The sequence below is a fragment of the Homalodisca vitripennis genome, chromosome 3 (assembly GCF_021130785.1).
Source record: "Homalodisca vitripennis isolate AUS2020 chromosome 3, UT_GWSS_2.1, whole genome shotgun sequence".
NCBI classification, from domain to species: domain Eukaryota; kingdom Metazoa; phylum Arthropoda; class Insecta; order Hemiptera; family Cicadellidae; genus Homalodisca; species Homalodisca vitripennis.
In genome coordinates, this window is record NC_060209.1 from 59,417,846 (window position 1) to 59,429,924 (window position 12,079).

General features: G+C 31.7%; 2 protein-coding genes across 3 annotated transcripts in view; both read left to right on the forward strand.

Annotated features, from left to right (window-relative positions):
• Positions 1-7,961, forward strand: part of LOC124356957 (vesicular glutamate transporter 2-like) — a 34,005-nt gene extending 26,044 nt beyond the window's left edge. The window contains exons 9-11 of one of the 2 annotated variants that reach the window (XM_046808292.1): positions 1,185-1,305; positions 3,067-3,265; positions 7,858-7,961. In XM_046808292.1, the coding sequence (XP_046664248.1) occupies positions 1,185-1,305; positions 3,067-3,234 (289 nt within the window). In that variant the 3' untranslated portion in view covers positions 3,235-3,265; positions 7,858-7,961. Of the gene's footprint in view, positions 1-1,184; positions 1,306-3,066; positions 4,898-7,857 lie in introns of those variants that run through there. The other variant, XM_046808291.1, reaches the window with a different exon arrangement.
• LOC124356956 (vesicular glutamate transporter 2-like) overlaps positions 7,863-12,079 on the forward strand; it is a 37,831-nt gene continuing 33,614 nt past the window's right edge. The window contains exon 1 of the mRNA XM_046808290.1: positions 7,863-7,977. Within this exon, the coding sequence (XP_046664246.1) occupies positions 7,955-7,977 (23 nt within the window). The 5' untranslated portion in view covers positions 7,863-7,954. The remainder of the gene's footprint in view (positions 7,978-12,079) is intronic.

Consider the following 12,079-nt stretch of genomic DNA (forward strand, 5'->3'; position numbering starts at 1 on the left):
TTAAAATACTAATGACAAAATATAGTAAGATTTTTCAGATTATTTAATATTCCAGTAAATTTACATATGTGCAGCTTGAAGAAGCTCAAAATAAACACATGTGTATGTGACTCCTTATTGCCTAGGCTAAGTGTGGCTGAATACACGACACACAGTGTAGAGCCTGATCAGATTTTTTTTTCTTACAGCGGGTAACTGGGTTGTATCGTTAGAAGGCATTTTATTACCGTAACTCTTACCTGTCCTTTAAAGAAACTACTTTATGAAGAGATGTAGATATGTTGTTTGTCTTTAGATCTACTTATTCAGAAATGCGTTTATAATTGAATTCAATAGTCACTTTATACCCTGAGTGAGGTGGTACTAGAAAAGAGAAAAAGATCTCAATTTTCATCTAGACACACTGTGACATCTGGAATCTGCTGTCTATTTGTATCTGAAGAGACAAACCAATATCTAAACAACTTGACTAGTCAGGGTATCTACGTCGTTGCTCAAACAAGCTATCGCAATGAGCTACAACCAGATAGAATATCATCATCGTCGGGTAACATAGGTATGATTGTTAGATCCGTGTCAGTGAAATCTGACATCTGGATCAGTCTAAGAACATAGTGTTTTTCATGCAGTAGAAAATGGAGAACACATTGTAATAAAATCTGCATAATTTTCATTCTAATTCAGTTGTTGGTCAGTTCTCAAACATTTCCCATTCACTAGAGGGGTATTCTTCCCGAATCCTTATAGAGAACAAAGCTGTTTTTTTTGTTTTCTACAGTGAATGTTCCCATTTAAAATCAGAACTGTTCCCACCTAAGTTATGCCTAAGGCAGTGTAGGAGTCATCTCTGTGCTATGTTCTTAGTTCCTTTGCGAAAGTTTTGTTGACCTAACTAATGAAGCTGTTTTGTCTCTTCAGATACAGATAGATAGCAGATTCCGTCTGTGTTACAGCGTACTCTGATCAAGATTGATAGTTCTGCTCTATCTCTTCGAGTACCATCTCAGCCAGTGTAGGAGACTAAATTCGCTTTTAAAAGTTTACCGTAAGATGTGGCCATAATAGTGGAACGTGTCCAAAGACTTATTATTTATTTTTAGTTGTAAGCAGAGCAGGAAGATATTATATTTTTTTTAACTTGTGGAATGTTGTTCTCAAAACTTATAGTTGTGCTTGTGTTTCAGTGTAAACCACCTGGACATAGCGCCTCAGCATGCCAGTGCTCTAATGGGATTTTCCAATACATTTGCAAGCATTCTAGGCTTTCTGAGTCCCAGTCTTCTTATCTACTTCAGGAAAGATGGGGTTAGTTATCCTCTCTATATGATATGTTATTATTACTTTGTTTCAAGCATACATTAATGAAAAACATATAAATTGGTTTATATAAGTTTAATAGACCAAGGCAATAAAATTAGTATGTAACAAGTAGAAAAGCAAAAATAAAACAAAATTGTAATGGTTTTACCATTTTTAGAATTTTATAATCTAAATATTTCCTTATGGCTATCACGTACACTTTTCCATTTATATGTTAGTTATATTTTCTAAACGGAGAAAACTAACGGTTCTAAATCTACACCAGTTTGTCAAATTAGGAAAACGAAAAGTCTGGGTATGGGAAATCTTGGCCGTAGTGGAACATAGGTTACAAAAATAACCACGCAATAGAATTTGGTAAAATAGATATATTATTTTTTAGTTTAACTCCAGTTTACCTTCCTCTTAGGGCAGCGGCTGAAATCTGAAACTGTCGTAGACTAGATTCCTTGTCTGATTTCAGAAACTGCACTAAGAGAACGGTCCCAAACTCAATATTCACATAAAATCAAAATATATATGATCTTACTGCCAGTTGGTCAGCAGAATTCCTTGAAGATAGAAGGGTGTTTTCATCTGCATACATAAGCGTGTGACTGAGTCCGTCCAGGTATTGCGGCACGTCGTTTTTGAATGAAATAAACATCACAGGGCCACTGACAAATCCTTGAGGTACACCTCTGGTTATAGCAAATGGTTTGGATCTTGAGTTAGTCCTTTATAAGTTAGTCCTCTTTCTTTATGTTCGACTTCGATCAATTGGCTGCGTTTTTAAAGGTAGCTCCTAAATGAGTTTTTATTATCTGCCACAAAGAATTACATTTATGATTAGATTTTTTAATGTTATCTACTGACGCTTATGTAGATCATAGTCCTTTTTGGCTTTGACTGTTTTTGCCGTTATTTTCTTTTACCTTGGCTTTGATTGTGTCCACACCATGGAGCAAACATCACCCATGGCCTTTTTCAGTGTTGTTAGGAAGTTATTATATACATCATCTTCATTTTTGGATTCATATAAATCGTTCCAATCTTAATTTTCAAGTAGTGCCTTTAAAGTATTAATGTTTTCTTTCTTGAACTGTTGTTGAATAGAACTCATAGAGGGAGTGTCATGTATTTTAAAACTATGCTGTAGTCAATTGGACAGTGTGATCTAAAATGCCCGCTTTTAGATTATAGGAGTTAATAATCAAATGTTAAACAATATCTAAGGGTTTGAATGATAGGAAACATTTCTCACAAGAAGTTAACAAAAGATCGGCCAAGAAGTAATAATAATAATGGAAATTATTCTCATATATACAAGAACGTAGACAGGAAAAATTATTTTTGGGGAATAAAGACGACTTGTATTTGTTCAAAGTAGACAGAAAGTAAGGCAAGTTCAATCAACACCTCATTCCTCATTTTATTTCTTAAAAAGTTCTTGACCAAGTTGAGAAAGTTCTTTCAACAGTACATCTCGGTAATACTGGGTTATTTTAATGTTAATAATCGTTAGCTAATAGGTAATTGAAAAAGATTAAAAATTTGGGGGACTAAGGACCCTCTTGCTGGCTCCTTGTTGGCTTGCACGTATGTATATACAGAAAAACCGTTAACTTTGCCCAAATAACCTAAATAAGCAGTCTTCCAATACTCCTTCATCCTTTAAATGTCTTTTCAACAATTTCATGTCAAACCTTTCTTTACCCAAAATCATCCTCCTAATACACGTAAAAAATTGAATGTGTTATACCGTAGAGGCTGGACCAGTGGCAGTACACGTTCAACATAATCATCGCCGTCCATCTCTTGGCGTCACTCTTCTACTGTGCATTCGCTTCAGGAGAAAGACAGCGCTGGGCTCCCCCTGCACCCACCCCAGAATCAGAGAGCCTGTCACTCCCACAACGAAGCCATGTCATCTGATCCTGTATGAGGAATTGTAATTAAACTGTTGGTATGTTTGTTACTGAGCTTTAATTCCATATATTCAAAACTGTGTACTAAAGCCACAGTGCACAACTACAGTTTTGAAACCTAGTTGAATATTTTAGAGAACTCAACATAGAGTTCAAACAGAAATAAAAAACTATATAAAAATATGACTAAAATGCCTAATTTTTCGTACATGCACATACAAGCTACACAGACTTTATGTCATGTCTTAATTGTCCTAGTTACATTTAAATAATAAAAATACGAAATATGAAAAATGATCATATTAGGTATGGAATAATAGATTGCCAAGTACTGCAAACTCTGACAAAGTGTAAAGCTTCCCATACCATGAGTGAGGTTTGGGAATATTTAGAGAAATTGCAATCCAGTATTCCACACTGTCCCTCCGTTCCATGACATTTATATTCCACATGTACTTCAACTGACTGATCATCCTGATCGACCCCCAGTAGCTGAGGGCTAAGACTGTGTTTGATTATTTAACCACAATGAAGATGTTTACCAAAGTCTAAAGTGGCCACATAAACCAATTATTTGGATATCGCTTTGTATCACAGATTTAAATGGGTATTACATACAAACAATCTGGCTAAAAGATTAAAAGCTATACTGTATTTAGGAAGCTCTAGTACTTAAGAAATACCCTTCCCTGTTCAATACTCAAGGTAATTTATAAGTCGATGAATAATCCTTGATGTAGTACGGAATTGAGTTAGAGGGTACAGATTTCATGGATAGTTTGCAAAGATCTGTATCTCAAATGGCATTTTTCCTCAATTACAACACTTCATAATTTCCGGTAGCCTTTTTCTATATAAATAAATACCTTAGATTCCAAACAACTTTTTATACTAAATATAATTAATAATAACATTTTTCTGAATCTATTAAATCAGCAAACTCAAAAATATTAAAAAAAATAATACAAATTATAGAATTCCAACATTTTATACAAGATTTCCCTTGTAATACGAGTAGTTATGGGAAAAAATTCGCTGAGTTCCAAAACAATTTAATCAATCCTAAAGAATTGCTGACATTTAAAAATTGTTACAAGGTTAAGCCTTACACACTTTACGCTGCTTGAAATGGTAAATAATGACTAATAGGAGTGTACATGTGAAAAATGAATAGTTTTATCATTGATAAATAGCTTACTGTATCCGTACGCCGAATACTATGAACAATGAGTAAGCCATGCCGTCAACACATTACCACAGGTTGTAGCCTTATGCCGTATCACATTGTACTCTCAAACCAAGACATAATTAACTGGACATCTAAATTAATCTTGCATTAAATTTTTTGTATAATATAAAGAATAAGTCGACAATGCCTGAGCCTCCAACTCCCTATTTCTTAAATTTTTTACTCACATATCAATATCTAAAAGGTTAAAGGTTTTTTAAAACTAAATAAATAAATAACAATCATGTCATTTATGAGCACTGTGTATGATACAGCTGGTACGTTGTCCTAATGCTAAGTGTTTCATTACCAGGTCAAACACCAAATTGATTGTTAGAAAATAAGGTTAAAGTCTTCCAATAATTTCCTTAGTTAAAATATAAACTATCTTAGCTATGTTACTGATTAGCGATATTGGGCGAAATACTGACACATCAACAATGTCATACAAAATCACATCATTTATTCATAGGTACAACTATAGCGATTTTAAACTCATCAGGAAATATTCCCTGTTCAAGAGACTTGTGTGACTGCAGTACAATAATGGTACAAATATATCTATATTATTCTTAATGACTATGTTACTTATAGACATCCAATCCATTACTACTCTTCATTTTTTTCCTTTGAATTATTCTACAAATATCTGTTTCAAGTAAATCATATTTATTTAATAATACGCGCGTGTGCACGTGTGTGTGCGTGTGTGTGTTTGTGTGTGTGTGTGTGTATGTGTGTGTGTGTTTTATAAATATTCTAATAAATGTTTTAGTAGATTGATGTGGATGTTGCATATAAAGGTAGTATATATTATACAATTTTGTAATTATGCATATTTTAATTGATTTACCTGTAGTCTAGTTGTACTTTCGTTTATTAATAGCTATAAATATTGACGCCAGAAGCGTGTTCGATTTTTTTGTTGTTAATTAGTAAGTATTCGTTTTTAGAAGATGTTTGCAGTAAAGATGGGTACCCAACAATTAATTATTTGTAAATTGTTGGAATCCAAAAATGTGTAAGTTTCTTGCAAATACAATTCTGGACACTTCTTGATTCTTGATGTATTCACTTATTCCTTGCTTTTAACATAGGCAACCTCATATAAATGTGGAATCAATTTTAGAATAAAAAAAATTAGCGATTTGAGTGATTTTAAACTTGGATTTCAATGAATTAGTTAATTAACATTTTTCCTGACTGAAGATTATGTCAATATACTTTATAGTCTCTATGTGTTTCAAACTGTCCAATACTATGAAGTTCAGTGGCACATCCGAACATCTTTTTAATATTAGGTCGAAAATTGTTAATTATAGTACTTCTGAACTAATAAAAAAAGGAAGGCAAAGATCAGGTAAGAGTGTATACAGTTTACATTACACCAATTTGGTACCAATTAACCTTATATAGGGATAAGTTAAATATTGTACAGTTTATATGAAATATATTCAAATAAAACAAAATTTAATCTTAACATTAAAATTAACAAAATATTGAACAAAATAGTTAAGTTTAAAATACAAATGAAGACCAAAGCTAAAACTTGAATAAAAAATTACTGATATCCGAATTTGAAAGATGACCCACCCCTCATAGAACTACAATAACAGGAGCGAAATTAAATTTAGCTAGTCTTAATTTATACATATAAAACTATTTACTAACAATAACTTTCAGTTTTTATATCGATAAGAACGAAAAATATCGGTTTTTGAACATTTTTAACCAAACACCAACTTAGAAAACTCATAACTGAGAAACTTGTAATCCGATTACAACCCATTGTTTGTACAAGATAGATACACGTATAATGTAATTGTAATTGTACTATGTAAATTTAAGAATAGTGTGGAACAAATTTGTTGCTAAATTGCCATCTTAGCTTTTATTCTTGACTGTGTGTTCCACAAAATTCGGCATTGCCCACATTATGGAGCTTAATCACTATATTTTGTAAATCACTAATTAAAACTTTTAATGTTTACCACATATTAATTGAGCAAGTTTTGTTAATTCACCGTGATTGGTAACTGTTCGTTTTAACGCGTATTCACTATATTGCCCAGAACTGTACGCCTCGTAGTGACAACGAATGACAACTAACACAGTACAGAACTCATCAGAGCTTGGCAACTCACTCACTATTGTGACAACTGTTTACGTAGGGACTACTGGATACGTTTGTGCCTGTGGTAACACTGTGCGGCCCGGTATATCGTGGCCTTGGCGTGTAAGGAGCATGCGGAAGTGACGGTGAAGCGACTTAGAGATGAGAAACCGTTACTCTTCAATAACCTATTTACTAAAATAACGTGGTCAGTTGTTATTAGGTTTTATTAATTTGTTATCATGATAGCAGGTTACAAGCCGACCTATCATTGATGTCTCGATAACTTATCGCAAGCTTTAAACACAGTTATTTTGTTCGGTATTAGAATCACGGTGTTACTGGCTGAAATAGAAGTACCGTAACGTTATAAGTTGCAAAAATAAAGTAGATCAGATTAAATGTAAATATTTGAGGTTATACACATATCCACTTAGAACACAAAGTAAACTCGTTTTATTGAAGTATATAATAGGAACCGTATTAAATAATAAACTAGTTTTAAATTAATTTGCGATAACGGAAGTTCAAGAAAATGTTATGAAAAATCCTTTATAAATGCTTATTTATTTTATTGAAATTTATGGTTTCGTAAATATGTTTAAAACGTATTATACAAGATATCTGCAGTATTATTAAAAGTATCCTAGCTTAATTAATATTTTAAATTCAAATTTGGAAATATTAATTGAAATAAACAACCAGTTTTTTATATATTATTGTAAATAATTATAATAATTATTATTATAAATTATTATAAATAATTATTGTATGCAATTTTTGCTATATTAAAAAATAAATTACTTATATGTAGAAAGGACTTTTGGTTTAGCGACTTAGTACCTACACAAATCTTTTTATCCAATAGTCAAGAACACAAAGTAAATTCTATTTTTTATTAATTACATAATATGAACTGTTTTAGAAATATGATATTTTTATGATAAACTGATAACAAAAACTTTAGAAAACGATCTACAATGTGGTTTCGATAGATAACTCGGTATATTTAATGATCTGCTCCCTCCTCTTCGTTATTGGTTTCTCTGTAACCTAATACTAAGAGGGTGTGGTCAGAACTGGTCCGTTCCTAGTTTCATTGTTTGCACGTAATCTCCGTGGTTGTTGTTTGTTACTAGTTAAGATAATACAAAAAAGTGCTGTAAGAACTCCAAATCTAGTTAGAACGTTTTAATTTGACTGTTTCCAGCGCGTTTCGACTGAAAAATACACCCCAGCTGTTACTGAAATATTAGGGTGTTCCTGATAGCACGTTATCGGGTTAATAGGTTACCAGTGGATAACGCTGTTACTGACACTAATACGTTACTCACCGCCCAGCCGTCAGCGGCCGACCAGTGCGCAGTTGGTGTCTGTTCGCGCGCCATGGATAACCTTCCACGCCGCGGGTAAGTACGTTCTTTCAATTAACTCTATAAGTGCAATTTAATTCTCATAGTATAGAAGAGAGAGTATATGTTAACGCGTCAATTCTAGGAATTTAATATTAATGAGATATAAGCATGCTGGAAATAGATTTTTAGGGAAATGGAATATTAAAATAATATTAGAATTAGAACATATTATAATGATATAAACTTTAATATCACTTGTATGTATTTACTATTATTTAATCCATCTTAATAATTAAACAGTTTGTCTTACCGGTTAAGGACACTTTTGTGCACAGAATATATAAATCGTAGCGTATATTTAATTCTTAGAAAAATTTATTTGTGTAATAAATATCCGCTTTAGGAGCTTGAGATCAAATCTTACAATCTTGATACTATATTACCTCGGAACTGTATTAATTCCCCACTGATACGGGAAAATAAGGGAATTTCGTTTCTTCAGATTGGCAATGAGTCCGCCAGTAAGGCAAGTTTTTACGGCCGCGCTACAGTAAGCCGAAGTAGGTCAACGTCGGATGTAGGTTGTAACTCTCATCCCAATAACTGTAAGAATGGGTCTGTAGTTTCTAAAGAATGGAAGATATAAGTGATGAAACAAAACCAGAAGTTTTTATTTTTGTGACGTTTTATATGTAATAAGTTAGTACAGGGGAAAGTTATATGTCTTTATAGTTTACTTGAAATTGTATTCTACAGTAAAGTATCCAAACCTTAAAGATGCCTAAAAATACCTTTTTATTAGACATACTTAAAACACGTTTGTTTTACGTTACAAATAATAAGGAATATGTTTATGAAATATAAAAACGTATTTATAATGAGAAATATTTAAATGTTGAATATGGACAAGGTTGTTTAGGGAATGGACATAATTAAACTTTATAAGTGTGAATAATATTATATGACCCTCACTCTACAAGCTGAACCAATCGAACTCGTGCTCTTGCTGATAACTTGTAAACAACAATAATACAATAACTTGTAAATAAACTGGTATGGTATAAATTCTATATGTAAATATTTCAAAATAAGCCTATTGTTTCCGCCTAAGCCTCCCCTATCAAAATATAAAATCCTAATTTTAATATCACGCATTGCAAATTTTGTGTTACTTCAAATTCTTATACGAGACAACTCCCAAATAACACTAGAACGATGCAATATATGTCATATATATATATATATATATATATATTTATATATATATTGAAACATTTACAAAAACTGTTTAGAATAATATTTTGCTATTTCAGGCGTATATTTTAAATGATACAAAACAGAAAATAATTACAGATTTATCTAAAAAAAGTTCATGAATATTTTTTATTAATCTGATACTTATATTTTCAATGTAAAATTATATGTAGAGACTCTGGTTACTAACAATATACAACAATGAGTATAGGGCTTGAGGCACCATAAGTTATTTTTCAAGGATTTGGTGAACCGTAATTGTTCTTATCAACTTTAGTTACGCAAAGATCACAGTAGGCATGATATCTCGGGCAAGAAAAATAGTCTCGCTTCTTGGTTTAAAAATATATAAATATTAAATTCGTGTTTCTCGCCATAAGAATCATAAACCTTTCTAATTCTTTCTCGTAAGTTTATTCATATTAAGCGTTGCAAACAATGCCTAGAGTTGTACACTAGTCGCACAATTGTGGGCCAGTTGGGGTATTGAAACGCTACATTATGCTGGGAAAATGAATCTCTGACGACTAATTGATTTTAGTGTAGAAAATAGTGTAATTAATATTATAACAATGAATTTATATAAGTGAAAATTAAGTCGTGATACGCCTATATATTCCTAACGAATTGAGTTATTGATGTAAAATTTCCACCATACCTATTAAAATACTTTTTTGGACTTTTTGAATAAAAAAATTCCCTCCCCTATTTCAAAAGGGGGTAGAGGGGGATCGCTTTAAATTTTCAAATTGCAGCCCCTATCTTGTGACATGTCATTTGAAACGTAAATTCAAAAGAAACACATGACATGAACAAAACATCTCTAAGAAGAGAAAATTTATGGGCAAACAACCCTTTACATGTAAGGGTGTAAATGAAGTCCTAATACTCCTGGATATACTCCAAACGGATTGAGATATCAATGTACAACATTCACCAGAATTATTAAACTATTTTTTGGAAATTTTGTGAGGGTTAAAAAAATTCCACCCTCCTTTTCAAAGAGGGGTAGCTTTACAATTTCAAATTGCAACCCCTATCCTGTGACATGTCATTTTAAAGGCCTATTCATTGGAAATACAATGCTAGTTGATTTGCGTAACAAATTATTAAAAAACCATAATAATTCGGCATAATGGTTAAAAATTAAATCTCTTTTATTATTGACCTGCCTTGATTACTAAGTTTTGTACAAATTATTGTAATATTTATAGTCATAATCAAGTCCATGTACCAAAACCGCTAAGTTTTACCCGTCAAATATCCTACGTAAATTTACCAGCGGCCAATGCCTTTGGTAATAGATTTCCCTCAATCAGTGCAACTCTTACCTATTGACTAATTAAATAGGGGATATGGTTTATTGAATAAAATGGAAAAAATTCATACAAATTAGGTAATAACATTTTTGAAACTTTTGATGGAGTGAAAAATATATTAATTAATTATGCACTTAGAAACATGGGGTGAATTCTCTTATCTTTCCCCTCCCAACATGGTATTTAAATTTAGCTTAGAAAGATTCCTTATTTCAATATTTTCCGCTACGTGTCCCGGAGATGTAATCTGGCGTTCAAAAAAGAACTTGCCTTTAAAATACCCGGTTTTATTCAGTTTAAATTTTGTTTTCTTCTTCTATTAAATTTTTTTCTAACGTCAGGAAAAGCAGTCTGTAACTGTATATACCAACCTGTTAAATTTGTTTTCAATTGAAATAGCAGATTACACTTCGTCTCAATTCTTCTACCACTAGACTTATAATTTATGGAAATATTTCACAAAGTTTTCTTTAAAATAATGTTTGATAATTATAATATGATCCAGTTCATTGTTTTACGTTTTTAAACGGAAAATTTGGACATCGTGATCGGAAAATAATATTTTAAATCTTTTTACAATTTTTGGCTCGATATTACTATCAGTATATCGAATTATACTTTTATCACTTTGCGTGATCCTTGTAGGATGTTCTATGAGGATATGAACCCATGTAATGAGAGTACGTCCATCAACATCACTCTTCTCTGACACTTAAAGTCAAGGAAATTAATATTAAAACTCCCAAAAATGATAGTTATGATTATTATTTGGAATAAATTATTTATACATTTAAGAAAATATTTATTGTAAAGTCGCCCCCCGGAGGTCTCCACACAACCACAAATTTAAGTTTTATACTTTTTGTTGAGGTTACAGTGCACCTCAACAAAAAACTGGCATTGTTTATATGCCAGTGGTCACCTAAATAATTTTATTAGGGGTTCTTCTTAAAAAAAATAATATGACCGTCGCAGTCCGGAAGGAAAATACTTCTTATGTACTTAAAAATTGAAATAATAAACTATATAATTTAAATACATTTAGGTAAAATATCAATGAATAAATTAAAAAAAATTGTTCCGTAAAAGCACTTTATTAATTAATAAACAAAATTAAGTACCATGGGTTTAAAACAATATTAATGAGAAAATGAAATGTTTTGCCTTGAACTATCCGTCCGAAGTTTAGAATAAATGTTGAACAGGCTATTGTCATCTTGGAAATGTTTGTCGTTAAGTCTGCTCCAAAAGTCCATCTCAGAAAATGCTGCTTTAAAAAGATATGTTGACCCAAAAAAAGTAACAGATTTCAAGGTTATTTATTTTTAAATCCATTAAATTTATTTTCTTAATCAGATTTTTTCTGAAATTATTGCCAAGAAGCTTCTTTTTGGTGGTGTTTTAAAATTATGTTTTTTTAGAAATAGCTTATTTTCGTCTGGAGAGCAGCTTCATTACACCCGAAAATATTTCCAGCTTCGTTGCTTCATTCATTACCAGGATCCAGAGAGTAAATGTTACTAAGGATTCCGACGACATTCGAAATTTTTCGATTTAAGATCCATAATAAACATATTGTATTG